Here is a 27,219-nt window from a genome sequence, read left to right as displayed (position 1 = left end):
TTACGTACTTTAATGCACACCTGCTTCAACAGAACATAATGCAATACAGGTGCTTACACAACATCCCTCTTAACTGGAAACTATTTAGAAATTAATGGGAGTAGCAAGCATTAAGGGTGATGAAGTCCTCTGGGAAAATCAGCACAAGCAACAGCTAATATGATATCCTTAGTCCCATGTAAGGAACCAATCTGCATCTCTTCAAGGATAAACAGCATTTCCCATTACTTGTTACCATTGTCTCTATTGCCCAAGGCTTCTGTGAGTTTGAGTTCCCCAACTTCCAGTGTGACCTAGGCAAACACAAAAGCCCCCCCCCCAGCAAAAATAAAATTGTGTGTAAAAACTGGGAAAAATAACTTTTTTTCCTGTTAAATGACACTATATTTTCAATTGGAATAGCGTACCAGTTCTGTCTTAGAAATGATCCTCTCGTGTTCCCTGTTGTCACTGCACGTTTTTTTTTTGTTCGTCAGAAAAGTTCATTTCTAACTGTACATTTCCCCTGTTCTCTGCACCTGTTGTGATAACTTATCTGGTAACCATAGTGAATCCCATATGACTAGCTATGTTATGGTTTCAGTCTGTTTAGTGCGCATGTCTAGAAGAAGTTCCCAGAGTTATTATCTGTATTGTTTTTCTTCACTTTGCTGTTACTGTCTGTTACGTTAGGATGTAGCCCAGCTAGCTCTGTATAATATATATTTAGTTTTTATATTTTTGTAAGTAAAAGGTATTTAGTAAGATTATGCGTCGTGTTTTTCTTGCCTTCCTGCAAGTGTAACATGCATTCTCTGAAGCATGGTCCGTCGCCCTCTACAAAGGTGATTTTTACCTTGACATTTTGGTATCGAGGATGGTTTGATTTATGTTTTTGGAGAAGCATGTTTCTGCGGCTGTTATCAGTTCGTTAGTGCTAGTGAGGCAGCGGTGATTAACTGCTGAAACATGTCAGGAAGGAAGCCACGGCTGGAAAGGAGTCTTTCTGTTGGGCATCTCCCTTCGACCTTAAGAACTCCGATAGCTTCGGCCACACGCCTTGGAGAAGACGCGCCTGCTCCTGTCCACGATGCAAGGTCAGTCACTCCTTTTTCTACTTTTCCAAGCTCCCTGGCAGCTGTTTTTGGAAATGTTCACACTCCAGGGGCTCAAGATGAATTTCAAAGGCTTGGAGTGAAACTTAAAGTTCAGCCGAAGAAAATTCCTTCTGCTCCTTCAAGTCCCAAGCAAACTATGCGAGATAGGGCTATGCAAGGCTACTGTGAACAAATTGGGTTTTTTGAAAGGCGTTTGCAGCAGGCAAAGAAATATGTGTCAATGGTTCAGCAATATGAGAGGAATTATGAGCATGAACCGGCCATATTGCCACACCCACAAGGAGAAGCCATATTGCCTCCTTCTTCCCCAAAGCTAAAGTCACGCCCATCATTGAGTGTCATGCAAGACGAATGGGAACCGGAGGCTCCTGTGTCACATGATTATGGGCTGTCTCAAAGGCCATACAGAGCCACAGTGATGCCTGAAGCAAATGTTATAGCACCATCTACTGGTGAAGCTGCATTAAGACATGAATTGGAGCTCTCACTCTCGCAATTGTCTATGGAGGAGTTTTTGCTCAGAGATACAAGATTTCTGCCGTTATCTGAGGCTCCAGTCCCTGATGGTGCTAGGATTCCTGTTACTATTGCTTCTCCTGTTAATATTGCTTCTATGCAAGCCCCTCTACCTGGCAGAACACAGCCATATGTAGCCCACATGCAATTGCCACCGGGTTCTTATATGCGAAAGCCAGTGTCATCTGCAGGTTATGCTAATGCACCAGCCCCAGCGCCAGCGCCTCCTGCTGGCCAGGGTGGAATAGCAGCTCAAAGACAGTCACAGCCAGCACCAAGACTACCGGCAGCTTCAATGCAACTGCCGCATGTCCAGAGACAGACGCCACTGGTGCCCCCTGCAGGTTATGGTCGGATTGCACAACCTGCACAGCCAGTACCTCAATTGTATATTCCTCATCAAACACCTTCCATTGTACCACTGGCTGGTGACTCAAAATTAAAGAAGTCAGGACAGAATTACAGGGCATGGGTCAGTGAGGTTGGACTTTTGTTACGCAGAGAAGGTACTCACATGATGGTGTTTAATCCTCCTGCCCAGCCATGGACTCCTGACATATGGGACTTGGATAATAGAGCATGCACAACATTATTGATGTCAATGGACATTGAATTGCAGCTCACGTTTTCACAAGATGCAACTGCCCAACAAATTTGGACTCAGTTAGAGGCATGTTATCGGCCTACATCAATTGAGTCTACATGTTTGCTTTTGTCTGAGTTCCATGGTTCCAGATTAAAACCTGGTGAACATATTGGAGCACATTTGACTAAAATGAAAGGTATTAGAAAAGAACTGGGTGAAAAAGGCTATCCTATTGATAATTTTCAAATGATCAGCATTATCATCAATTCTTTGAATCATGAGTGGAAAGATGCTATTTCCAAGATCAATCAAGTGCCTATTGCTCAACGCACAGTGGATCATGTATGCAGGATCTTAGCCGAAGAAGAGGCAGTTATGCAAGCTGCGCCACATTTAAGGGAACCACCTGCATCAAGAGCTTCAGCGAGGCGTGCCTTCCGTGGAAGGACCTACGTTCCAAGAATGCCAAGATGCTACATCTGCAATCGTGTGGGACATGCCACCCGGGATTGTCCCCAACGAGTTCCAGCGCCCGTCACATACCAGCCCAGAGGAACAGATTCCAGAGGAGGCAGAGGTAGAGGCGGACGACAAAGTCATGGTCGTGGTTCCAGGCGTGATCCACAAGCTCCACTTGTCACATTGGTTGTGACCAACGATCCACAGCCTCAACCAGAGTATGACAGACGACTTCTTTGGACTTTGGACAGTGGAGCAGCATTACATGTAACCTACAGAAAAGAGCTTTACACTGAGATGCACGAGCCTGAACCTGAACTTCGTGAACTTTACTCTTTTTCCAATCATCCTGTTCAGGTCATGGGAAAAGGAACTGTCTACATTGAAGAGCTTGATGCTCTCATTCCAAATGTTTACTATGTTCCATCTGCCAGTAGTAATTTGCTTAGTCAGAGTCATTTGTCTAGGTTTTCTCATTTTCAGGTCCACCATCTTGAAAAAGCAAGTTATATAGTCAAAGATGGAGATATTGTTGCTGAAACCATGTTGATTGGTGGTGTTTATTACTTAAAACCAAAGCCTAAGCAGCAAGAGCAGGCAAGTATACAAGCTCCAAAAAGGGAAAGCACAGGCCCAGAGAGAGACGTCCCAGAGAGAGATCCTGTTGCTACTCCAAAGGTTCCTAAAAATGATAAAAATACAAAAAAGACACAGGTTGCTCACAGCAAGCCTGGGGTTCCTAATAAAAATGCTAAAGTTGAGAATTCACTAACAGGTAAACCTTTGCATTCCAGGTGTATCCATAAGTGGCACAGAAGATTGGGTCATGCCAGTTTCCGTGTTCTGAAGAAGATGCCAGAGTTCGCAAGAGGTTTGGATCTAAAGGGGTGTAAGGTGTTTTTGGACTGTGCTGTCTGCAAGAAAGCCAAATCCAAGGCAGCAGCAATTCCAAAACGCGCTACACGCCTGTCAACACGCATTTTTGATTTGGTACACACTGACATAGTTGGTCCTTTTGCACCAACACTTGGTGGTAAAAGATATTTCTTGACAATCGTTGACAATTATTCTAGATATGGATATGTATATCCTATGAAAGAAAAATCTGAGACCTTTCAGATCTTTAAAGACTTTGCTAGTCTTGTCTATACCCAATTCGAGGTCAACATTGCCAGAATCCAGAGTGATCGCGGTGCTGAATTCATGTCTCAGCGTTTCCAGGACTGGATGCGTGAGAATGGGATAGTACATCAGACATCCGCTCCTTATACTCCAGCTGAAAATGGGGTGGCAGAACGCAGAAATGGGGTTTTGCAAACCATGATGCGTTGCCTCCTTGAAGATGCTAACCTCAGTCTTCCATACTGGGGTGAAGCTATCAAATATGCTAACCATATCATCAACCGCACTTGGAGTAGTGTGATAAATCAGACCCCTTATTTCATGTTGTATGGACACAAGCCTGATCTCTCACATCTCCATATTTTTGGTTCATATGCTATGGTGAATATTCCTTTAGCCCAAAGAAAGAAAGGGGGTCCTGCAGCAAAAAGGATGAGATTTATGGGCATTGATGATAATTCAAAATGGAGCAAATACATTGACTCTCATCATGTTATTGTGGTTTCACAATCTGCTACTTTTGAGGAAGATGCGGACTGGTCCAGGATTCATTCTAACGATCCTGGAGTTTATTTTCCTAGAGATGATGTTGCTGATGCCACGCAACCTGATGATCAAGAATCACAGGAGAATGTTCCTTCCACGAGTTCTTCTCAACCTACTGTTCCGTCTTCGCAAGCCGCCGATGTTGCTGCTGGCGACGATGATGAAGACGAGGACGACACAGAAGAAGAATGGACGGTTGGCCCGAGACGTTCCAAGAGGTCCACAAAGGGAATCCCTCCAAAACGGTATTCGTGGCAAGTAACAAAAACACCTGTACCTTTGATTTGTAATGTAACACTTCCACCTGAGAAGTTCACACAGATCAAACATCTTCCTGAATCAGAACAGGATAAATGGTTTGAGGCAATGCAGGCTGAAATGGACAGTCTAAAGAAACTTCAAGTGTTTACGCCTGCGAGCCCTCCAGCAAACAAGAAAGTTATTGGTACTCGATGGGTCTACAGGATCAAAAAGAAGCCGAATGGTGAGTCGTTGTACAAGGCCAGACTCGTAGCCCAGGGTTTTGCTCAACGTTATCCTGAGGACTATACAAATACATACTCACCCACAGTGCGGACTGAAAGTGTGAAAATTGCTTTAGCCACTGCAACTATCCTTGGCCTGGAAGTTTTTCAGTTCGATGTTGAAACGGCTTATCTTCACGCTGATCTTGATGAAGACATCTACGTCAAAGGTCCTCCAGGTTTCAGACAGCAAGAAGGGGATACCTGGTTTCTACACAAAAGTCTTTATGGTCTGAAACAGTCTGGTTTAATGTGGTACTTATGTCTTTCTGACAAACTAAATTCAATGGGCTTTATTAAGTCCGAAACAAATGAATGCGTGTTTACCAAAAGATCCGGTAATAGGTATGAGATAATTCTTGTTTATGTCGATGACATTGTTTATATTGGTCCAAATAAGCAGATGAGTGAGGTTTTTGCTAAAGCTTTACAAAAGTTTTTCACGTTGAAGTGTTTAGGGTGTATTAACACTTATTTAGGTGTTCAAATTGCCAAAACTCAGAAGGGGTTTAGTCTCACACAAGAAGAGAAGATTGAACAACTGTTACATCACTGTAACATGGAGGACGCTAAGCCTGTGAGTATACCCATGCAAACTGACTTTCACATTTTGGCACATGAACCAAGTCCTGAGTTCGAGGATCAAACACTATATCGCTCAGTCATTGGGTCGCTTCTATATATTAGTAGTTGGACTAGACCCGACATTGCACTTAGTGTTAATCTCTTATCACGACACGTAGGCAAGGCAAAACAGTTTCATTGGACATGTGTTAAAAAGTTATTGAGGTATCTAAAACACACCAAAGACATGAAGTTGTTGTTGGAACCCACACATACTGACTATGCAGAGTTATGTTGTTTTGCAGATTCAGATTGGGCGAGTGATAAGAAGTCACGGAAAAGTACATCAGGTTACATGATGTTTTTAAATGGATGTCCTGTTTACTGGCATGTGCGTAAACAGAATTTTGTTTCTTGTTCCTCTACAGAAGCTGAGTATGCTTGTGTGTCTGATGCATGCAATTCTTTAACCTGGTTTGATGCTTTGGTCACAGATATCTGGACACATCCGATTCGACCAATCACAGTAATGGAGGATAATGAATCTGTGGTTTATATTTCTGAAACACGTTTTACAGGTTCAAGGTCCAGACACATTGACATCCGATATCAAAACATAAGGCAACTGGTTAAACAAGGTTTTGTGACGTTACAGTATGTGCCTACACGTGATCAAATTGCGGACATGCTGAACAAACCACTTCCTACAGCCCAGCATGAGTATCTGCGTGAGAAGATGTGCCTTACTTGAGTCTTCACTTTGCTGACGAAAGAAGGGGAATGTCACTGCACGTTTTTTTTTTGTTCGTCAGAAAAGTTCATTTCTAACTGTACATTTCCCCTGTTCTCTGCACCTGTTGTGATAACTTATCTGGTAACCATAGTGAATCCCATATGACTAGCTATGTTATGGTTTCAGTCTGTTTAGTGCGCATGTCTAGAAGAAGTTCCCAGAGTTATTATCTGTATTGTTTTTCTTCACTTTGCTGTTACTGTCTGTTACGTTAGGATGTAGCCCAGCTAGCTCTGTATAATATATATTTAGTTTTTATATTTTTGTAAGTAAAAGGTATTTAGTAAGATTATGCGTCGTGTTTTTCTTGCCTTCCTGCAAGTGTAACATGCATTCTCTGAAGCATGGTCCGTCGCCCTCTACAAAGGTGATTTTTACCTTGACACCTGTACATATGTCCCAAGATCCATGGTATGTCTGTGCAATGTCAGGATGATGTCTGCAATAACATGATTGCAGCCATGCCCTTTTTAATATGCACCATTCATGCAATGCATGGGAAAAAGGGGTTGTGGCTTCAGTCATGCAGCTGTGGACAACATCTTGACTTTTTTGACAGGACAGTCCTCAACTTTCTACCCAAATTTTCTGTTGCTAAGCCAGACAGTTTTTTTGCTCCATTTTGCAACCTTTCTTGCCACAGTTTAAATGAATCGCTGCAATTGTTAAAGATAGTCACATGTGGTTGTTAAGTAAATCTTACTTCTGGCTTCCCCACTGACTTTGTTAGAAGGTTGCAAAAGGTGATCGTTATGACGCCAGGACACTGCAACTGTCATAAACACGTCAGTTGCCAAGCATCCAAATTTTGATCATGTGGCAATGGGCATTGTACAAATGTCATATGTGTGAAAAATGGTCCTAAGTCACTTTTTTCAGTGACATTGTTAACTTCGGTCATTAAATGAATCACAACACGCTTTCAAAATAACACATACTCTAGAGGACTTCTAGTATACAGTACAGTATTAGGTACAGTAATTCCTAATTTATTCTCTAAGGAAGGCATTAGAGACTGACTAGCTGCCATGCCAGTACCAAGGGAATAAAAAATTCCTTGGTTTTCTAGATTGAAAATGGAAGTTTCTGAAACTGTTGCAACTTGTCATCTTAATTCAGATTCTGACAGCTGGTTTTGGACCAACTACTGAGAAACTCCCACATTTACGGTAATTCATTTAGTACCAATATCTCAGGGGCTGCCACAAAGAAGAGGGAGTCAAGCTAATCTACAAAGCGCCTGAATGCAGGTCAAGAAGCAACGGATGGAAACTAATCAAGGAGAGAAGCAACCTAGAACTAAGGAGAAACTTCCTGACAGTTAGAACAATTAACCAGTGGAACAACCTGCCTCCAGAAGCTGTGAATGTTCCAACACTGTTAAGTTTTTAAGAGGAGACTGGACAGCCATTTGTCTGAAATGGTATAGGTTTCCTGCCTGAGCAGGGGGTTGGACTAGATGACCTCCAAGGTCCCTTCCAACTTTACTATTATGATGATTAATTTCTCGTTGATTGTATAATTGTAATTTTGACAAGTATTCTTTGAAGTGCTTAGCTTAGCTGGTATTTCAGCTTGATTAGTTGGATCAGGCTGTAAATTTTCTGACCTTGAACTTTTGATACTGTGTTCTTGATTATGATGCAGAGGATTTTAGTAGAAACAAATAGCTTATGAAATTACTATTTTGAAGGGCAAGTGTATTTAGCTGTGGAGTTTAATCTAATACAAGACCATCAATTGTATGGTCAACAAAAGTAGGCAACAACAGCTGAAATGTTTGCTTGTTTACACTACAGAAACTATAGATTTAGAACTAACATGGTTTTGTCTTGCAAAATTAGGCAATTTGATATTTTCCAAATGCTTTAGCCTCAAGTTCTCTTCAGTCCCAATTGCTCAAGCATGACCAATGACAAGGAATTATGGGAGTTGTTCCAAAATATGAGGATGGCACCAGGTTACCTAGATCTGCATTGTTCTGCCAGCATCTTATTCAAGCAAAACTAACCAGTTAGGAGCTGGTGATATTCAATTTTCTTCCTCATCAAATGCCCAAGGATCTAGTCATTTGTAGGACAGAAATGTTCTTAACAACAAATGAATCTATCGTTAATGCAATTTCTTTCTCACTTATGATTTTTTAAAACCAGTTTCTCAGTTAATAGTATTCTTTTAATAAGCAAAATCGCTTTTGCTTATTATGACACTATTATCAGGCTGTGTTTCTTTTCAATTGAGGATGATTAATCTTATTCTGCAATTATTGCCAAGGCATACAGTATTTGCAAATATTGTTAAAAATATCTAATTAAAAAAGAACTTTCTGCTTTTGACATTGCATATTCTTTTATCATTAAATGCTTTCAAGCTTCATATGGCTTTAAAGTGTTGCACATTACGTATCCATTTTGATGAGCTCCACAGTACTTTTCTAGCCTGAATGCAAACTAGAATCTACCTCTATTAATTAAAGGGCCACATCTCTGTTCTATTATCATCTTATTCTTAAGTTCTGGAAACATGTTAATAAACAGCATCCAAAAATCCAAGGCCTAACCATCTAGAAATAATGATCACCAAAGATGTTGGTGCAAGATTATGCAGAACATCTAAATAGAAAACCAAATTCCAGTTCTTCAAATGTATTTTTAAAAAAGGAAGTAATGAACTGTGAAAACATGCATACATCCAAGTAATATTATAGCTTAGGCAAGAAATAATTTATCTATACATGCGAAACAAATGCTGAATACTTACCTGAAACTTAATTGTGACTATAACAAAAATGCTGTTGCCTTTCCAAGATGATTCACTCTTCAAATGTGTTCACAAAGTAGACAAAATAGAGGTTCCTTTTGTTTCTGCTTGGAATGTTTTTATCCCACTACTGTATGTACTCAACTTTTTTGTCAAGTTATTTCAGAAATTATAAAATAAAAGTAGCAAATGAAACTTCATCAATTTGTGGTTATCCATTAATACATTTGACACATTAAAATGTATTTGGGTATGGCAATGTGAGGGACGCGGTGGCTCAGTGGGTTAGGATGCTGAGCTTGCCAATCAGAAGGTCGGCATTTTGGCGGGTCGAATCCCGAGTGCCGCGTAACAGAGTGAGCGCCTGTTACTCGTCCCAGCTTCTGCCAACCTAGCAGTTCGAAAGCACGTAAAAATGCAAGTAGAAAAATAGGGACCACTACGGTGGGAAGGTAACAGCGTCCCGTGCGCCTTTGGCATCTAGTCATGCCGGCCACATGACCACAGAGACGTCCTCGGACAAGCGCTGGTCTTCGGCTTTGAAACGGAGATGAGCACCGGCCCCAAGAGTTGGAAACGACTAGCACGCATGTGCGGGGGAACCTTTACCTTATGGCAATGTGTATTCTCAACTTCAGGAATTGTATTTATTTTTATACAGTATCACATTTATACCTGCCACAGTCATAAACAGACTCTCATTAACAATCATATCCTTGGAATTAATAACACCTTTAATTTTCAGAAAGAAAAGGTGACCTGAAAGTAGCAAGAGCAATCATATTACATGATGATATTACAATACTTGAAAAGTTGTCAGTTCATAGCATAATCAGATCTTAAAATAAACCAAGTATTTGAGTCTTTTAAGAGAAGGAAAGTGTTCAATTATCTAAATCTAATTTTACAGAAAAACATTTCCCTTCCATCACTGTTGTTTTACTTTTAGTCCTACAAATTGCAATTCTGGTAATTTAAAAAATCCAAATATCTTTCTGTTGTCCAAGATAACATATTCATGGATACTTTCATTCAAATTATAAACTCAAATACATTTGAACATTTACTAGTGACAATTAAAATATCAATTATTGAGCTATACAGAACAATGAAATAAGCAATTCCCTGCTGTCATTTTTAATATTTTACATTTTAAAATAGCTTAAGGCTATTTTTATTTTTTAAAACACAATTTCATGGAAGTTTGTTTTTATATATGATAACTACAGCACGATTATTGTACGTAGAAGATGGAAAGATCTGGCAAACCTATGATACTAGTTGGTGAAGATGATAGAACTTGCTGAGATGGCCAAATTGATCTATTTGATTAGAGAAAAGATGTTTATTGCTGACTGGAAACTCCTTATGGACTTTTTGCATTTAAAGGAAAAATGAACTTATGATCTATGGTTTTGAGAAATAGGACAGATTATAGAAAGAAGAGTCATGATACAACTTTACAGAAAGAAATTTACAGTTGTACTTATAATTACTGCAAAGATCAGAAGCCCACTTCTAACTTTTTTCTTTTCTTTTTGTACTTTTGCTTTCTCTTTTATTCCTTTTTTCCTTCTTACTCAATTTTAGTTTGCATTAATTTTTACTCATTTTTAACTTTCAATAATTCTGTATTTTTAAAAAATTACTATTTCAAATGTAATGCTGTTTATATATCTGCTAGTGGACAGCCACTTAAATATGAGCCAGCAGTGTGTTGTAGCTGCCAAAACAGCCAATGCGATCCTAGGCTGCATTAATAGAAGGATAGAATCAAGATCATCTCCCATGCTCTTTAACACATACATTAAGCCATTGGGAAAAGTAATTCAGGGATGTGGGCTAAAGTCCATCAACATGCAGCAAATGGGAAATAGGCCTAGGATAAATGTCAATATGTATTTCATCAAGAGAGCATAAGTGCTGGAAATAACGTATTTGCTTTCAGGTACGGAATTCTGCAAGGCAAGCAAATCTTATAGGAACATCTTATATATCATGGGTTACATAAAATATATGAACTCTAATAACATGGTATAGTTAAGCTGGTAACTGAAATCCATACCCAGGGATTACAACTTACAACAGACTTTCCAAACTTCTTGCTGGCAACACAAATAAGATGGAAATATTGATACATTTTTTTGTATACAGACACAAGAAAATTTTTTATTTCTTGCACAAAAGTCTGAGGGACAGAATCCTGCTGTTTTATACCTGTACAACATTTTACTAAATCAATGATCCATATTAGAGCCAAGAACCATAAAGCACAATATATAAGCATTTTAACATGAAGTTATTTAGATCTAGATTTGCTCTCTATTATTCTTCCCTATGTTAGCCTCTATCTGTCATTATTATTTTCCTTTTTTTGGGGGGGGGGAGTTCAATAGATCTTATAAAACAATGAAGGCCACTGAAAATTTTGTGCCTATTATGGATCCTCCCTATCTCAAATCATTTAAGGATAATTAGTATTTTATTTTACACAATGGAATATTTGGATCCACAGCCATATCCTTATTAACAAAAATGAAATTATTTTGAGTGTTTATCATTTTCATACTGAAAACTCTTTAAAAATGATACAGATATACAATGAAGAAAATATATCAAAATTTAAGCGATGGCAAAGATGGAAACATTTGCACCGACACAAACTTCCATCCACTTATTTTTTTTTCTAAAAGAAGCCTAAAGAATTCATTAAAAAGAATCAGACTAATTTTAAACAGTAAGAAACTGGAGACTATATGAGTGTTCTTAATTTTAAGAGCAGCACTGTAGCAGTATGTGATTAAATAATAGACATGAAGAAATTTTTAAAAATTGCCATCTGAAAACAAAATAGAAAAAGGCAACATTATGTAGGACGCCATTAAAACAATTTAATTCTGAATTTCTGATAAAAAGAGAAATGCACTTTTTAGTTTTAAGATGCTGTCCTGATGCGCCACCCCTAGGTATACATTTCATTTCCTGGCCCAAAAACAGTGTCCCATTATTACTTTTTAATACTGGGTTTACTCAGACATGTAGAAGCGATACATAAGAGCCACAATGATAGCTGCTATTGCTGGAATCACCCAGTTGGTCCATGAACTGGAAAAAAAAACAACACCACATTATTTTCATACTATACCCACTAGTTACTAAATTCATTTACAGGTTGTCCTCATTTAACAACTGGTTGCTTAATGACCATTTTAAGATTTTAAGTTACAACAGGTTACTTGTGACCTTCAAAGTTACAACTTCCTGCATTTCAGGTGCTTGGCAACCGGCTCACTTTATGACTACATAATCCCATGATCATGTGACCATGATCCGCAACTTTTCTTTTTCCTGTTTTCCAGCAGAACATGGCAAAGAAAACACCCATCGGAGATGCCGGATTTGCTTAACTGGGTTAATTTAATGACCACATGTTCAGTTAATGACCACGTTGACTAGCTTTACAACCCTCATAAAAGAGTCATAATATCAAGACAGGTCACACAGTGACCTGCTCAATGACTACAATGACTTGCAACCCAAATTATAGGCCCAATTGCAAAAGTTAAGCAAGGACTCTCCCTGTATTTTCAATAAAGCGATTTTATTTTTATTTTATTTTTATTACATTTATATCCCGCCCTTCTCCGAAGACTCAGGGCGGCTTACAAGCTTAGCAGATTTTCTCAACATAGTAATAAATTACCTTGTTACCACATGCTTAGACAAGCAGCAAGACAATCTGCTTAGAAGTAAAAGTATTTACACAACCATTATTGAGTAAATATAATTAAGACTGCCTTTGTGTCTCAAGAGAAGGCAAGCTTCCTGAGTTGAACTATATGAAATGCAAAATAATAAAAGTTCGGGGGGGGAGGGTTTAGTTAAAAGTAATCACAAAAGTATTCTTAGATGCAGCCCGACTTAGAGATGTCTTCTGTTTAACCATCTGAGCTGTTCAGGAAGAAACAAACCCAACAAATTCCTCTGGACTCACACAACTGTATACCTCTCAAAACAAACCCAAGATATATAGGAGACTCCAAAGGATTCGTGAAAACTTCAGGAGGAATAATCAATATTCATCCCTGGATTCCAGCCATCCTTCCTAGCTTTTCGAGTATGATGATACATCTTAACTGAAGATGATATGATATACTAGATGAACCATGTGGTATGGGAACTAACTTGCTTACATAATTAAGAAATTAAGATCAATGTTTACACATGAATTATTAAAAACAAATTCCTGCTACCGTAACTGCTACCGTAACTGCCCACCCAATTATTATCCCAATCTATTCTTAATAGAACTCGTGCTGGGTTATAAAACTATTAGAACACAGTACTATCAAATTGCAAATTGAATAAAAATCGTACCTGGCATTAGAGTCAACAGTAGTAATATAAGGGCCCTGAAAGTCAAAGACATTTAGTTACAGACCTTAAATGGTTTCTATGTTTTTCGCTCTTAATAGAAAAATAGCTCATACAATGACTGAGATCGTTTTTCTGCTGGGCTTCTTCAAATTACCCCAGGTTTACTATTGTAGCTTGTCTTATCTACTTTGAGGTATCATTGAATATTGGTGCTCCCTTGTTAGTTTATTCTGATTCACTGAATTCTATTGTGTATGACATGAGATCCAAACTCTGCACAAACAAATTAATATAGTGAATACACTATATTCATATAGTGTATATGAATTACACTGTGTTTTTAGGAGTTCCATTTGAAACATTTTCACCTATAAATTGATCACGCAATTCTCAAAGCATTCAATTTGGTTACTATTGGGTTACAATATGAAAGCAGAGAAGATAAATGATTAACATTTGTCCATACCATTGTCCTTCAAAATGGAAAAAGCTGAAAGAGGCACTACAAAGGAATGTTTGCCAATAAAGATCAATTATCCAACTTTTATTACAAAGTTTAAACATTCACAAGGAACAAAACAATCAAAATGACCGCCCACTTTTGCTCATAAAATGTAGGTAATAAAATTGATTGATTTTTTGTATATATGAACATTTTGGACTTTATTCAGTATTGACTGGTGATGGACCACTTTACTGCTGAAAATTGAGGAATGTGTACATTAATTCAGTTTGAGCCTGCTCAATATTAACATATTTTGGTTTGAAATCTCAATTTTCAACTGATGCGTATGTTATTAATTTTATTAAGGCATAAGGAATTATGTACCTTCATACAAATCCATTAGCCAAGAAAATCATACAACATCAATCAATATCTGATTGCAAGATATTAGTATTAGTATTTTTGATCAGAGGGACTGGGTAGAAGAATTTTGAGCAAGCTGTTCTATGATATATATTCAGGCTGTTTTCCCCTTATCCTTTAGATTTATATTATAATCAGCTATTGATATAATTAATTCAGATTATACAATTTGTATTTTGTATATTATTAAAAAGCTAACTTGATAATACTTCCAATAAAATCCTGTTATTCTCTTTATCGCTATTATTTTTGGTTACTTGGATTTAACATCTTTCCTCAAAATTTTTTTGCCAATTCAGAGCTCACTTTTCTGACATGTGCCCAAGCACTCTGTCTGAGATAGGTTCTATTGTTACCTTACCCGAACAACAAGGATTCAGTAAAATACACCTTAATATGCACAATATTTTTTTTACATTTTGCTCAATATTGTTAACTCCAAAAGAGCACCTAGCTCTGACTAATTTTTACTGAAACGTGCTACCTATTCTAATAATATACCTGGTATAATGTAAGGGAAAATAGCTTTGACATTATCTCTACAAATTTTAGAGAAGTACAGAAACCCGGAGACTCTGAATTAAACACAAAGCCAACTACCTTCTCTCATCCTTAAACAGAACAATGGCAAGCCATTTGTGAGAAACCTCAGCAAGAAAACTGCAGGGACCAGTCCAGGTGGTTACCAGGAATAAAAAAAATATTTTACATTCATAAAGTTTAGGGCTCTATCCATAATTCTTCTGAATAAATGATTTGTGGTATAGTCTTTGGTGATGCTCTGCTCAAGGTTCTCTAGAATTATTACCTAATAGACCAATTGTAATTAATTCTACATCATCAAGTAATACACGGCTGACTCACTGAGATAACGTTAAACCACTCACACTGATTAACAATCTAGTAACTATCCTGTAGAATTTATTAAAGAATATACGTTCAACTATTGATTTTCATCTAAACTCTTGGGAATAATTCCTCCAGTATAATGAATAGTCAACAGCCCTCCTTTATGTATAGGATATTTCTGCTTAAACCTTTGTGCATTCTAGCCCCACCCCACCCCTCAAAAGATAGACACTGCATTAGAAAATATTTGACTGGGATGGAGATAAATAAACAGTAAAGTTCTGTCAACCTCCCCAAAACCTGGGATTCCTGTAAGAAAACATAGCCATGGTTATGCTTAGTGTTTATTTAAAAATGTTATAATGAAACAAGATTTGAAATTTGAAAAAGAAATGCTTACCGTCGGTTTTTCAACTTTTTCCCAATCATCCTGAAAGATACAAAACATTTTGTTAGAAATATATATCTAATCCATTCATGAATCACTTGGTTAACCTTTCAAGAGATAAATCATCTTTCCTTTAAAAAAATTAGACAAGTGTTTACAGCATACACTCAACATAGTATATAGCACAGCTTGAATCACAGCAATGACCGAATGATATGCAAGATGGTATTAAAAGAATTAACATGTACAAAATCATAGTGAAATACAGGTTTTGCAATATTTTCTACTGCCTTTGTAATGGCAAAAGCAGCAGGAACAGATATTATATTGGAAGGTAAAGTGCTGAGATATCATTTTAATTGAGGCTGTTAAAATTAATTCTTGTAGAGAATCAGGCAAGGGCTGTGTATATATCAAAGCTGTACCTTTTCAGAGAGAACCATTAATCGGCAGGAAGGCCCATTTACAAAGAATTTAGAATGAGAAATCGAAATATACATGTTTTACATATGCTAATTAATAATTTTATGTACATTTTTCATCGGAAGGGAAACTGCAGTTTTGAAATAAATTAATAGACCACAGTATTGAACCAAGGGATTAATAAACCTAACATTGCATTACCAATAGGAAGACATTGCTCACTAATAATATCCCTTTTTTCCTTCCTGTGTCAGTTTGCTCTGTTATTTGAATTTATAATATTTCATAGATTATTTTGAATGTAAAAGTACAATATAGAAATATATTGTAAAATATAATACTTCAATTATTGCAATTTAGATAAAATGCATTATACAATTGTGCCAGTTTTTGCATCCTGAAAAATACTTTGAACAATTATAATTCCTGATAAGAGGCTACAGTGACTGGGTAGTACAAAAATATCTGGATGAATCTAGGTTACAGAGGAATGTTTTCAACAATTCTAACTTAATAGCTCTTATTAAAATATGAAAACTACAGGTAGTACTCGACTTACAATAATTTGAGCCCAAAATTACTGTCGCTAAGCGATACAGTTCTTAAGTGAATTTACACTCTTTCTTGCCATAGTCGTTAAGTGATTCCCTGCAATTGTTAAGTTAGTAACATGGTTTTGGTTAAGTGAATCTGGCCTCCCTGTTGACGTTGTTTGTCAGAAGGTTGCAAATGGAGATCACCTGACCCCGGGGCACTGCAACTATCATGCCTAAGAGTCAGGTGCAAAAGTGTCTGAATTTTGATCACGTGATCATGGGGATGCTGCAACAGTCATAAATATGAAAAATGATCATGTTGCTTTTTTCAGTGCCGCTGTAAATTTGAATGAACTGCTGTAAATCGAAGACTACCTGTATAAGAACATTAATATCCATGCTTTTTGTACTTACTGGATGAAGCTCCCCTATAATAAACGTTTCTGACAATGACCTGGCATCTGTAGAATGTCCAACATCTTCAAAACTTTCTGTTGCATCTCCGCCTGCTTGTTCCCTCAGGACTTCTTCACCACCAGGGTGCTGTTAAATAGAAGAAAGCATGGAGACTTCAATGTATATACTTTAGCATTGCTGTAACTTGCACTACACCAGACATGTCAAACTCACGACGTCACATGACATCACACAACGTATTGGAGCCTTTTCACACGGCTTCCGGATGACGTGTCTGGCCCACGGGCCGGCAGTTTGTCAACCCTGCATTACACAAACTCATCTATTTTGAGCACAATTTACCATTCTAATATTTTTAATGTACAATCTGAAAATAAAGTTCATTTTTCCCTGTTCACTAATCAACTTTGATCTTTTTTCATCGTTCCAATACCATAGTATTATAACTCCTATAATTAAAGTTAAATCTCCTTTTAACCAAGCCATTATTTAGTCTCCAGATTTATTTATTCAATTTGTGTCCACTGCAATTATGGAGAATCTTGGTGGTTTACAATTCATTCATAAAAAAATAGAATAAAATCTCCGCAGTCCAATAAATAAAAATTACAAGAACAAGATAAGGCAACATAATAAAACCTCCAAAATACACAGATAAAATGAAGATAAGCAGATTGCAGTTAATATGTAAGCAATTACAAAGCAAATAAAATCAATCACAATACTTCATATTCCTAGTGCTTTATTGAATGATTCTGTTTTAATAACTTGCAGGAAATTAGCAATGTTGAAGTTGATAAAATTTTCAGGGTGAAGTTATTCTAGAGCAGGGGCAAAGCAACAGAAAAGTAGTTTCTGTGTGCTTCTGGTCCCTTTTACTTCAGAGAGAAGTAAATTAGCATTTTCTCATTAACAAATTTTCCTAGCATATATTACTTAGACGGCTCCAAACTGTAGTTGAAGATCATTCTGCAAGTATCTCAGTACAAAGCCACGTAGAGAATAAATGTTAAAACTAACATAATGAACTATGTTGAGTATTTGGAAGCATACGAACATGTGGGACCCAGAGCACAGAATCCACAAGCTGATCTGTACCAGCAAACAGGTGCTACATTGTGCATCAACAGTATTTTCCAGATAGTCTTCAAAGTGCAAATAAAATAATAAAATAAAATAAAATGTAGTTAAAATATTCACAGAGAACTTTTTAAGCAATTGACACAGTATGATCCACTGTCTGTTTCCAGCATTCATCAAAAATGCATTTGCTAATAACAAAATTCCTGGGAGGAAATCAAAATTACATGTTCATAAACAGCTCAACAGAAAAAAAACTGTTTGGGCTCAGCTCTGCAGTATAAACAGGCAGCCATTACCTCAGGGTAGGAATTATGTTCCTATTTTATATAAAAACAAATATATTTGAGTTGTTGCTGTATGTACCGTAAGAGTTACGAGTTTCTTAGAGCAGGGCTATCAACAACTAACAGTGTTAGGCATATGGTGATAGCCTACATAGTTGGGTTGAAAATATATAAATTATGATGTTGTGACTTTAAGATGTTAATTGGCCAATGGGTGTGTAAGTGTTCTCATGGCCATAAGAAGGAGCTAGGAACATAGCTTCTTTCTCTCTGAATTCACTGCTCTCTCTACTATTACTGTTTTGCTGTACTGTTGGTTTACTACTGTGATAAACCTGAACTGTGTATTGACCTCTGGACCGGTAAGAAGACTTTGTATTTGGAATACTCCTTGGACTGTTACTAATGTGTATGACCTGGACTGTTAATTTTTGACCGTGCATTTTTGTTTTTACACCACCTCAAAAAGTAAAATACTTTCTGTTTTCACACCTCAGTGTACTCTTGTGGTTACTGTGTGGCTCTTACTGCTCTCAGTACCCTTCCTTGTCTGTGCAACTCCTTGGTAGCACAAGGAGACCTCTGCACAACAATTCCTAACAAACAGTAATCCAGCTGCAAAGTCAAAAAAGAACAAGGCAAAAAAGTATATTAAACTGTGGGAAGAATAGGAAATTAAGCCAATGAGCGAAAGCAAGCTCAAAATTATAACCAATACACACACAATCTCTACATTCCATAGCATGGTCTAATTTCATCAGCTAGCTTGCTTGTTGTATTTCTATACTAGCATTACAGAAGCCTCTTGGAACAAAATCCCATTTATTTATGGAAAAACCAGCCAATTTCCTAGCATGGATTTTCACCTACAGGTAGTCCTCAGTTAACAATAATTCAGATTGGAATTTAACTAAACAATACAGTCATAAAGGACAATGACACGTACCCACATCACTAACTGACCAAAAATCCTAGCACTCCTCACTGCTGTCATTAATCAAATCCCACTGGTTGTTAGACCCACCCTGATCCAAGTCATTCTCAGCCTGGTCCCTCCCAGTTCAGAGCCTGAGTAAGGTAAGAGACTGTTTCCTTTTGACCTCCACACACCTGCCTATCTCCTTCCCATCTCTGCTTTTTTGGCTGCTGCGCACACCCCTGCCACCAGCTGCCTCCACTGTCCAGCCTTGCCCCTTACACTGCTGTACCAGCTAGAGGCTTCTTGTGCCAGTGCAGCAGGGATTTCTCTTGTGCCTCACCCAAGCTTCTGTTTGATCACCAGACAGGATCTCTGTTTGGGCTCTATCCCGGGCCTTCTGCAAAAGAAGCTTGGTGCACAAAAGAAGACCCTGGCTAGAAGGGTTCTTCTGCAGTCAAGCATCCTAGGCATTTTTTCCCGTAACAGGCATCTTTTACAAAAGAAGGGCACAAATGTAGGCCATTGTTGGTACACAAAGGGCCTGGATGGAGCAAGAATCCCCTTGTGCAAATCCAGTGTGACTGGGTTTCAGGATCCACTGCTTTTGAGGATCTTCCCTCTCTTGTAATAGGTGGAGTTGCACTGTCCCAGATGGATCCTGTGAATTACGTGGACTCCTGGACTCCTGCTTAAAGCCTTTGCACAGCTTTCCACTGTGCTCTGATCACAGCACTCCTGCCTTAAGTCACTTCCCAACTGGATTACTACGATGTGCTCTACATGGGGCTGCCCTTGAAGAGTATTTGGAAGCTTCAGCTGGTGCAAAATGCAATGGGGGACAGTTTTAGGGGGCACCTCTGCTTCAGGCTGCAATTTAAGCCCTTCATGGTCTGGGGCCAGATTTCTTATGGGTCTGTCCCTGCCTAGTGATGACTACTGTTACACTGTTTTTTCCAGATCATAAGAGGCATGTAGAGGACAACTCCTAGAATATATAGTTTACCTGTATTACAGACTTCCTTCTGCTCCAATGAATCTGAGGCTGCATGAACAATGGCCATAATGATGGAAAATGCAGGATATATTATGACATATCTGGAGGATAGCTGTCACAAGCAAAGCCATGTGAGATCTCATCAATGTCAATCTAGAATTGGGTAATCGAAGGTGGGAAACAAATGAGAACTCTTTGAGGGAGATGGGTGGTTCATAAATGTGAAAAACACTGCAGCATAACACCTTTCTTTAGGCACATATCATAGTTAAAAACCTCTCGTCTCTCATGAAATCCCACCTGCATTGCTCTCTCCAAATATTAAGTGCAATCTTTGCCTACTGGAAAACTATTCAGTTCTGAATATTGCTCTAATCCAATTTTCAAGTATAGAAAATCTTCCAACGTAGATACTTTCAAACTGTTCCGGTCAAAGAATTAACAGTACCTCAAATCCATAATAAGATACCTTGTTTTTGTTCTGTTCTTATAGCTTTTTTATGCTTTTTATAATTAATCTCTACTTTTATGCATTTACTTACTGATTTAGTTTTGTTGTATGCTGCCCAGAGTCCCTTTTGGTGAGATGAGCAGCTTCATCAATTCGATAAAATAAAACATTCTATAAAATCTAAAAAAAATATTTGTGTTGTTAACAGTAATTACTATATGTGAATTTTCAAAAGGTTATTCCCCCCCCCCCAAACAAGATATTCAGGTGTAGAAAGCATAAAATGCTTACACACAATGACTAAGCAAATGTACAGATTAAAGATTATGTCTGGTCATCCCACTCAAAAAAGGCTAAGGGAGGGCATCCAAAGAAGTTACACAAGACTGACATGCAAATATGAGAGGCAAATTCTGCCCTTGAATCAGTTCTGATAATGAAACACTCAAGAGAATGAAGCAACAGAGTTAAGGATAAAAAGCAACCCAGTACTTTAAGGATTACTCTTAACCAACTGAATCCAGAAAACAAGTTAGTTTACGTAAGTTTACTTAAACATTTCAGAACCAATAGTCATGAATGTCAAACAGTCAATAGTTTAACATAGTTTAGTAGCAGCTACTGCATTAATAAACACAGGCTTTTATTTTACTAAAAGCCTGAGAAAACAAACTAAGGACATATTTGCTCCATATGCAAATCCCTCTTATACAGAGATATTTTTTTTAGAAAAAATCCACTTGTTAATGGATCTAAAATTAATTCAATTATGTAATATTTTGCTCTACAAGTAAATGGTAAACCTGTACTGTGCTGTTATACTGAATGTGCAGAAATATCAAAAGTTAGTAGGATTAACTTAGGCATTCAATAGGTTTTAGATGGAAATCGCTGGGGCTAAATTTAAAAACCCAAGTGGAAATAATTAAGTGTACACTAGAATTTTGTCCTCCTTTAGGATGAATTATTTATCAGCTTTCCCAAATTGTACTCCCAATGTACTGATCCCAGTAAGGCAAAGTAGTCATCTAGTAAGATCTATGGCATAACTGTATGTTCCATGGAAAAAAGTCATTAAAAACAGCCATATATATAAATTCTCACGTAGATTAAAAATACAATTATTTTCTTTACTCAAAATATTTTCTACAATCGCTCGCTCCATATACCTAGAGATAGCAAAGTATTTTTCTTCATAAGATAAATTACATTCTCAAAATTAATACACACTTGAGCTACCCATTCATTCCATACTACACTAGAGAGTTGTATAATGATTGGTAGTAATGAAAAAAAACTATTTCATGGTTGTTAAAAGCAGTAAGAACTCTGGAATCTATCTGGCCCTATCTGACCCAACCTTTTCTACGGTATTATCAATATATGTAGAACTGCCAGAACTCTACAGCTTTGGAAAGGACCTTGGAAGTTCCCCCAGCCTTGGAAGATTAGGAAGCCAAGTTCAGGGGCGGGGGGGGGGGGGGGGGGAAGATAAGCTGACACCAGATTCAAAGATTGCATTTTGGCAGCTGTCCCCCATCCCACCCCCACCGCCCAAATGCAAACTCCAGCCAGTTCAAAAAGATTTGGAAACTAAATTGTAGTTTTTAACATGAGAGAATGGGGAAAAACACTTAAGTATATGGGAAATAAACAAATCAACTGTACAGAATGGGGGGGACACTTAAGTATATGGGAAATAAACAAATCAACTGTGCTGAATTAAAGATTACATTATCTCAGGCCACCCTCACTTTGGAAGGCAGCCACTAACTCAAGAACCAAATGCAACCTTTGGCCAAAAAAACAACAACACTTGTGCATTCAAGCCTCAACACATGGTTTGCAATGTGGTACATTCTTTAGAAATGATTTAAAAGAAATGCTTTTACCCTCATGCTGAAAAAAAATTGACTGGCTTTAATAAACTGCAGAGACATGCTCTGCTCATCCTAGATTTAAACCATTTTCTCAGTTGCAAAATGTACATAGTCCTAATTAATTGCTTAAGTTATTAAAGAAACTGCAAAGTTACTTTGAGCTGAGCTCAGATATTAAATAAAAATCAAGGAATAATGTAGATTAGAACTAATGTATCATTAACTGTTGATTTCTTTATAGCATTTATATATTGCTAACTTTACAGTGATTCATGGCAATACGTTTTCAAATAAATAGTTGATTAAAGTGTGCCTTCAATCCAATCAGAGCATCCAGTAAGGGATTTCATATTGCTTCTCAGGTTAATATGTTTTGAAATATAATCTGAAGGATACAACAAGACTCATAACCAAGAACAGTAATCCTGGATTTAAAGCAGAAAAGGGTTTTCTTGAGAGACCTGCTAATATATCTATACAATATAAGCCAAAGGTACTCTAGGAGGATACAACCTTGAAAGTTCTTCAAAATTACTATAACATTGTGAATTTTAATATGACAAAAAAAGCAAATGACTAAACATATTGGGGATTAAACATATTTAAATGCATTTAACATAAATTTTACTTAGTTACTGTGCATTAAAATTAAATTACATTTTTATCGTCCATGATCATGACATTTTTGAAAGGCCAAATGTTCTATTTTATTATATGACAGGATCTAAAAGCCAGTAAGATGGTATCCTGTATACTTTTTCCTCAAATTCACCCAGTTTGTCCCAACCTTTTCCCTACATATCTTATATGGAATAACAGAGATTTCAAAGGTAAATATTTCTCTTTGGCAACCATCTAACAAAAAAGAAAGAAAGAAAGAAAGAAAGAAAGAAAGAAAGAAAGAAAGAAAGAAAGAAAGAAAGAAAGAAAGAAAGAAAGAAATCTAATGGATTGAGTTATATATCATCTAAAATCTGCACATAAAGAGGAATGCCAACAGTTTCCAAAGATGCTGTTCCCTGAAAATTCTACTGTACCTAAGATTCGTGTGGAAGATGTTCAGTATATTAGTATTAGCCACAACATAGTTCTGGAATACAGGTAGTCTTCAACTTACAACAGTTCATTTAGTGACTTTTCAAAGTTACAACAGCACTGAAAAATGTGACTTATGACCATTTTTCACACTTACGACTGTTGCAGCATTCCCATGCACACATGATGAAAATTCAGATGCTTGGCAACTGGTTCATATCTTTGACAGTTGCAGTGACTTCTGACAAGCAAAGTCAATGGGGGAGCCAGACTGACTTAATAACCGTGTTACTAACTTAACAACTGCAATGATTCACTTAACTGTGGAAAGATCGTAAAACGGGGCAAAACTCACTTAACAAAACTAGCTTAGCAACATACATTTTTGGCTCAATTGTGGTCGTTGAGGACTACCTGTAATAAGCTGGCTATTTATTATTCCATACATACTGATATATGCACCTGTGGATTTACAATACGTGATGTCAAAGCTGCAGTCTTTGAAACAAGATTATTCTATTCTTTCTTAACACTGCCATTAAACTGATCCATCTCAGCATTCATTTCTACATTCTATTTTATTTGGCTGGCCCCCAAATACCATAAGAACTACCATAACCATGCTTCTTTCCTCAGCCCAGATAAACTAAACAGAATTTCAGTTTAACTCGGCAAACTCAGAACAGAGTCCCTGAGAAATGGCACCGTTAAGTATGCAGCATAAACTAACCTTGTCACAATACCTACTAATATTATCATTCCCCAGCCCAGAAGATAAGAGAATTGAGAATATCGTTCAATTTACATGAATGAAAATACAGGCTTACTTTGTATCTCTCATCACTGGATAACCTAACCTGGAAACATACTTACGGTATATTATTCTTGTTTTTGGAAAATTACCGGTATTTGTATTTATTTTAGAAGTAAATGTTTCTGCTTTTGCATCAAAACTATTATTTCACATTTCCAGAGAATTCAATACATTTTTAGAAATATATTTCATAGATATAATGCACTTAACTACTGAAAAGTTCCAAAACTTTAAGAAACCTTATCAACAAGAATTAAAAATTTGATGTCCTATGACCTATGTTATATACCCAATCCAAAATAAAAGCAAATGAGATTAAGTTTCAAGATAATCTTTTCTATACTATGAAACCTATTTGGCCAAGATTAGATTGAAATATGTTAGCAATTGTGTAGATTTCTATATATTAAGTATTAGGTAAGCAACATGTATAACGCCACTGGATTATTAATCTTTATTTTAAATGTTCCTATTTGTGTTGCAATTTGATAGATCAAAGGATATACAAACAAGATCTAAGCAATGCAATTGTTCATACCAGGAAAAAAGAGGCATGATCTATATTTATTTGCTGTACTTACCCAAAATATATAGTTTAACCTGGTAATTTAGGCAGTATAAACAAAAACAAAATATTTACAGATTATACCTGCAGATATCCACATACATTTCAGCAGAATGAAATAGCTTGAGACTATATCTACTCTTGAACATGTGGATAAATGGTATGTTTGTCCAGTCTGAGTCTTGTTATGAATTTTGGATTCATAATCACAATTATCATTTTCCCAAGCTCCATCTTCTAATATCTCTCTGCTCTAATCATTAGAGATCATATGCTTGTCTATGCAAATGTTACTGGAAAATGATGACTTGTCCTTAATCTTTCTTCATTACAAGAAAGACATTAGTGAACCATTTATCTATGAATATCGGGTACGTGAAAGGTGCATTACTTAATAGAAGCAAACAAAGGATTTCATTTCATCATAGCGAATCCTAGCACCTCAGCAAATTTGTTTTTCTAAATTATATCAAACTGGCTCTTTCTGCAATTATCACTTTTTATTCCACAAATACGTCTTGGTGTTAATTTCAAATAAATATAATCCATTGTTTATAAAATGCCGTATTTTATTTTTTTGCAACGCAAGCACCTGGATGTACTTAAAGCGGCCACCACTAGACTGATGTAAGTTTCCTAACTTCCCAACTGAAGTTCAAGGTTGTGTCAATTTGAACCTTGGCACAAAGCAAAACACGCTAGCTCTTAGCGAACACTTTTCACGCAGGATCCTGCAAACCTCCCAAACCTGAACGGCTCCGATGTTAAAACTGTTTCCTGCAACTTTAGCAGCACGTAATAGCGGACCCAATCATCCTCCCTCTCCTAATTTTTCCAGCTCTATATACTCACTTCTTCTAAAAACTTCGTGAGATCGTATACGCGACGGTTGATAATAATCCAAGTACTCTGGCTATGGTTATGCTTCTGGATTTCCTCGAGCTTGTAATAGCAACCCCGCCACGGCTCTTTCTCGGACTTGTCGCCGCTGGACTTCGTCATCGCCGCTTCGTTCGGTCCCCTTTTGCAATGCAAACTCAAGACTTTCTAGGCGAAGCACAGCAGCAGCAGCAGCAGCAAGCAAACCGGCGGAACTGAACTGCGGAGTGACCTATGAGCCTCTCACCTCACGCAAGCGCAGATTAAAGTCTTTACGTGAGCAACCTTAAAACTGCACGCGCCACCCTCTGCTTGAGAGGAAGGGAGAAAGAAACGGAGATGGGCGGGGGGGGGGAAATCGCCTTTGTCGGTTTCTGATTGGTTGACCGACTGCTGCTGGGTTGGTTTTTTCTGAATCAACGCTCCGGGATTCCAAGAAACTCGGCTTTCTTACGCACGAAGGGGAGCGGCGGGGGAGAAAATCAATGACATAGAGATAAAGCTGTGAAAAGGGACAGAGTAGACCGACATATAACAGAAAACGGTTACATGATGGTGCAAATTATAAATTGTACCCTCGGGTAAATTGCTTCAACTGTCGGTTTGTTTGTTATCGAATGGCATTATTTATTTTATTTTTTATTTTTATTTTATTTTAATTCCATTTATATCCCGCCCTTCTCCGAAGACTCAGGGCGGCTTACAAACTTAGCAGTAGCCTTCATTCTATGTATATGCCTGCTTATTAGGGCTTTCACACACCCCCTAAGCGGCATTATTACAAAGTCAGCTTAATTGCCCCCAACAATCTGGGTCCTCATTTTACCTACCTCGGAAGGATGGAAGGCTGAGTCAACCTTGAGCCTGGTGGGATGCGAACCTGCACTAATTGCAGGCAGCTGGTGTTACTTAAGGAGGCATTAGCCCACTGCTCCACCAAGGCTCTTTCTATTGTTGCAAAATGTTTTGCACGCCTGATGTAATACAGAGGGAAAACTGTTCAATGGGTATTTATGGTGCATTAAAGGACATTCCAAGAAGTAGCCTTGTCCACAAAAGGTTATCGCCGATAAAGTAATTTTTACTGAGGTGTATGATTCTTTTATATTATTTTTAGTTGGTATAATTTAGCCTGTTCAAAGTTGGTGTAAATTTGGGGTTTTACTCTAAACTGGTAGAGCCTTTCTCATACATCATTGAAACTTTGTTGTCTAAGTTGAACACCAGTAGTAGAAACACCTAAAGAATATACTGTTATCTCTGTATTTACTTATTATATTTATACGACTCCCATTTCGTTAACAAGTGACTCTGGACAGCTTACAACATGGTACTTTCCAACACATTTATATGACAAATATCTCACCATGGTCAGAATCTCTATGGATAATCTTTAATTTCTTTAAACCAATCATTCACCTGTACTTTCCTGATACTTTACTGCCATGTAAACAGCAATTTTGAAATGCCGTGTTTCACAACACAAAGAC

At 37.5% G+C, this 27,219-nt stretch overlaps 1 protein-coding gene across 1 annotated transcript; it reads right to left on the bottom strand.

The window, feature by feature from the left end:
• Positions 1–9,683: 9,683 nt before the first annotated feature.
• On the bottom strand, positions 9,684–26,717 carry CYB5A (cytochrome b5 type A). The gene is made up of 5 exons (XM_083359973.1): positions 25,703–26,717; positions 16,823–16,951; positions 15,462–15,491; positions 13,345–13,379; positions 9,684–12,072 (listed from the first exon to the last, which is right to left on the bottom strand). The coding sequence occupies exons 1-5, from the start codon at positions 25,850–25,852 to the stop codon at positions 11,994–11,996; spliced, it is 423 nt and encodes a 140-aa protein (XP_083216099.1). The 5' UTR covers positions 25,853–26,717; the 3' UTR covers positions 9,684–11,993.
• Between the last annotated feature and the right edge of the window lie 502 nt (positions 26,718–27,219).

The sequence above is a fragment of the Vipera ursinii genome, assembly GCF_947247035.1.
Source record: "Vipera ursinii genome assembly, chromosome: 3".
Classification (NCBI taxonomy): Eukaryota; Metazoa; Chordata; class Lepidosauria; order Squamata; family Viperidae; genus Vipera; species Vipera ursinii.
This window is presented reverse-complemented; position numbering and strand designations above follow the sequence as displayed.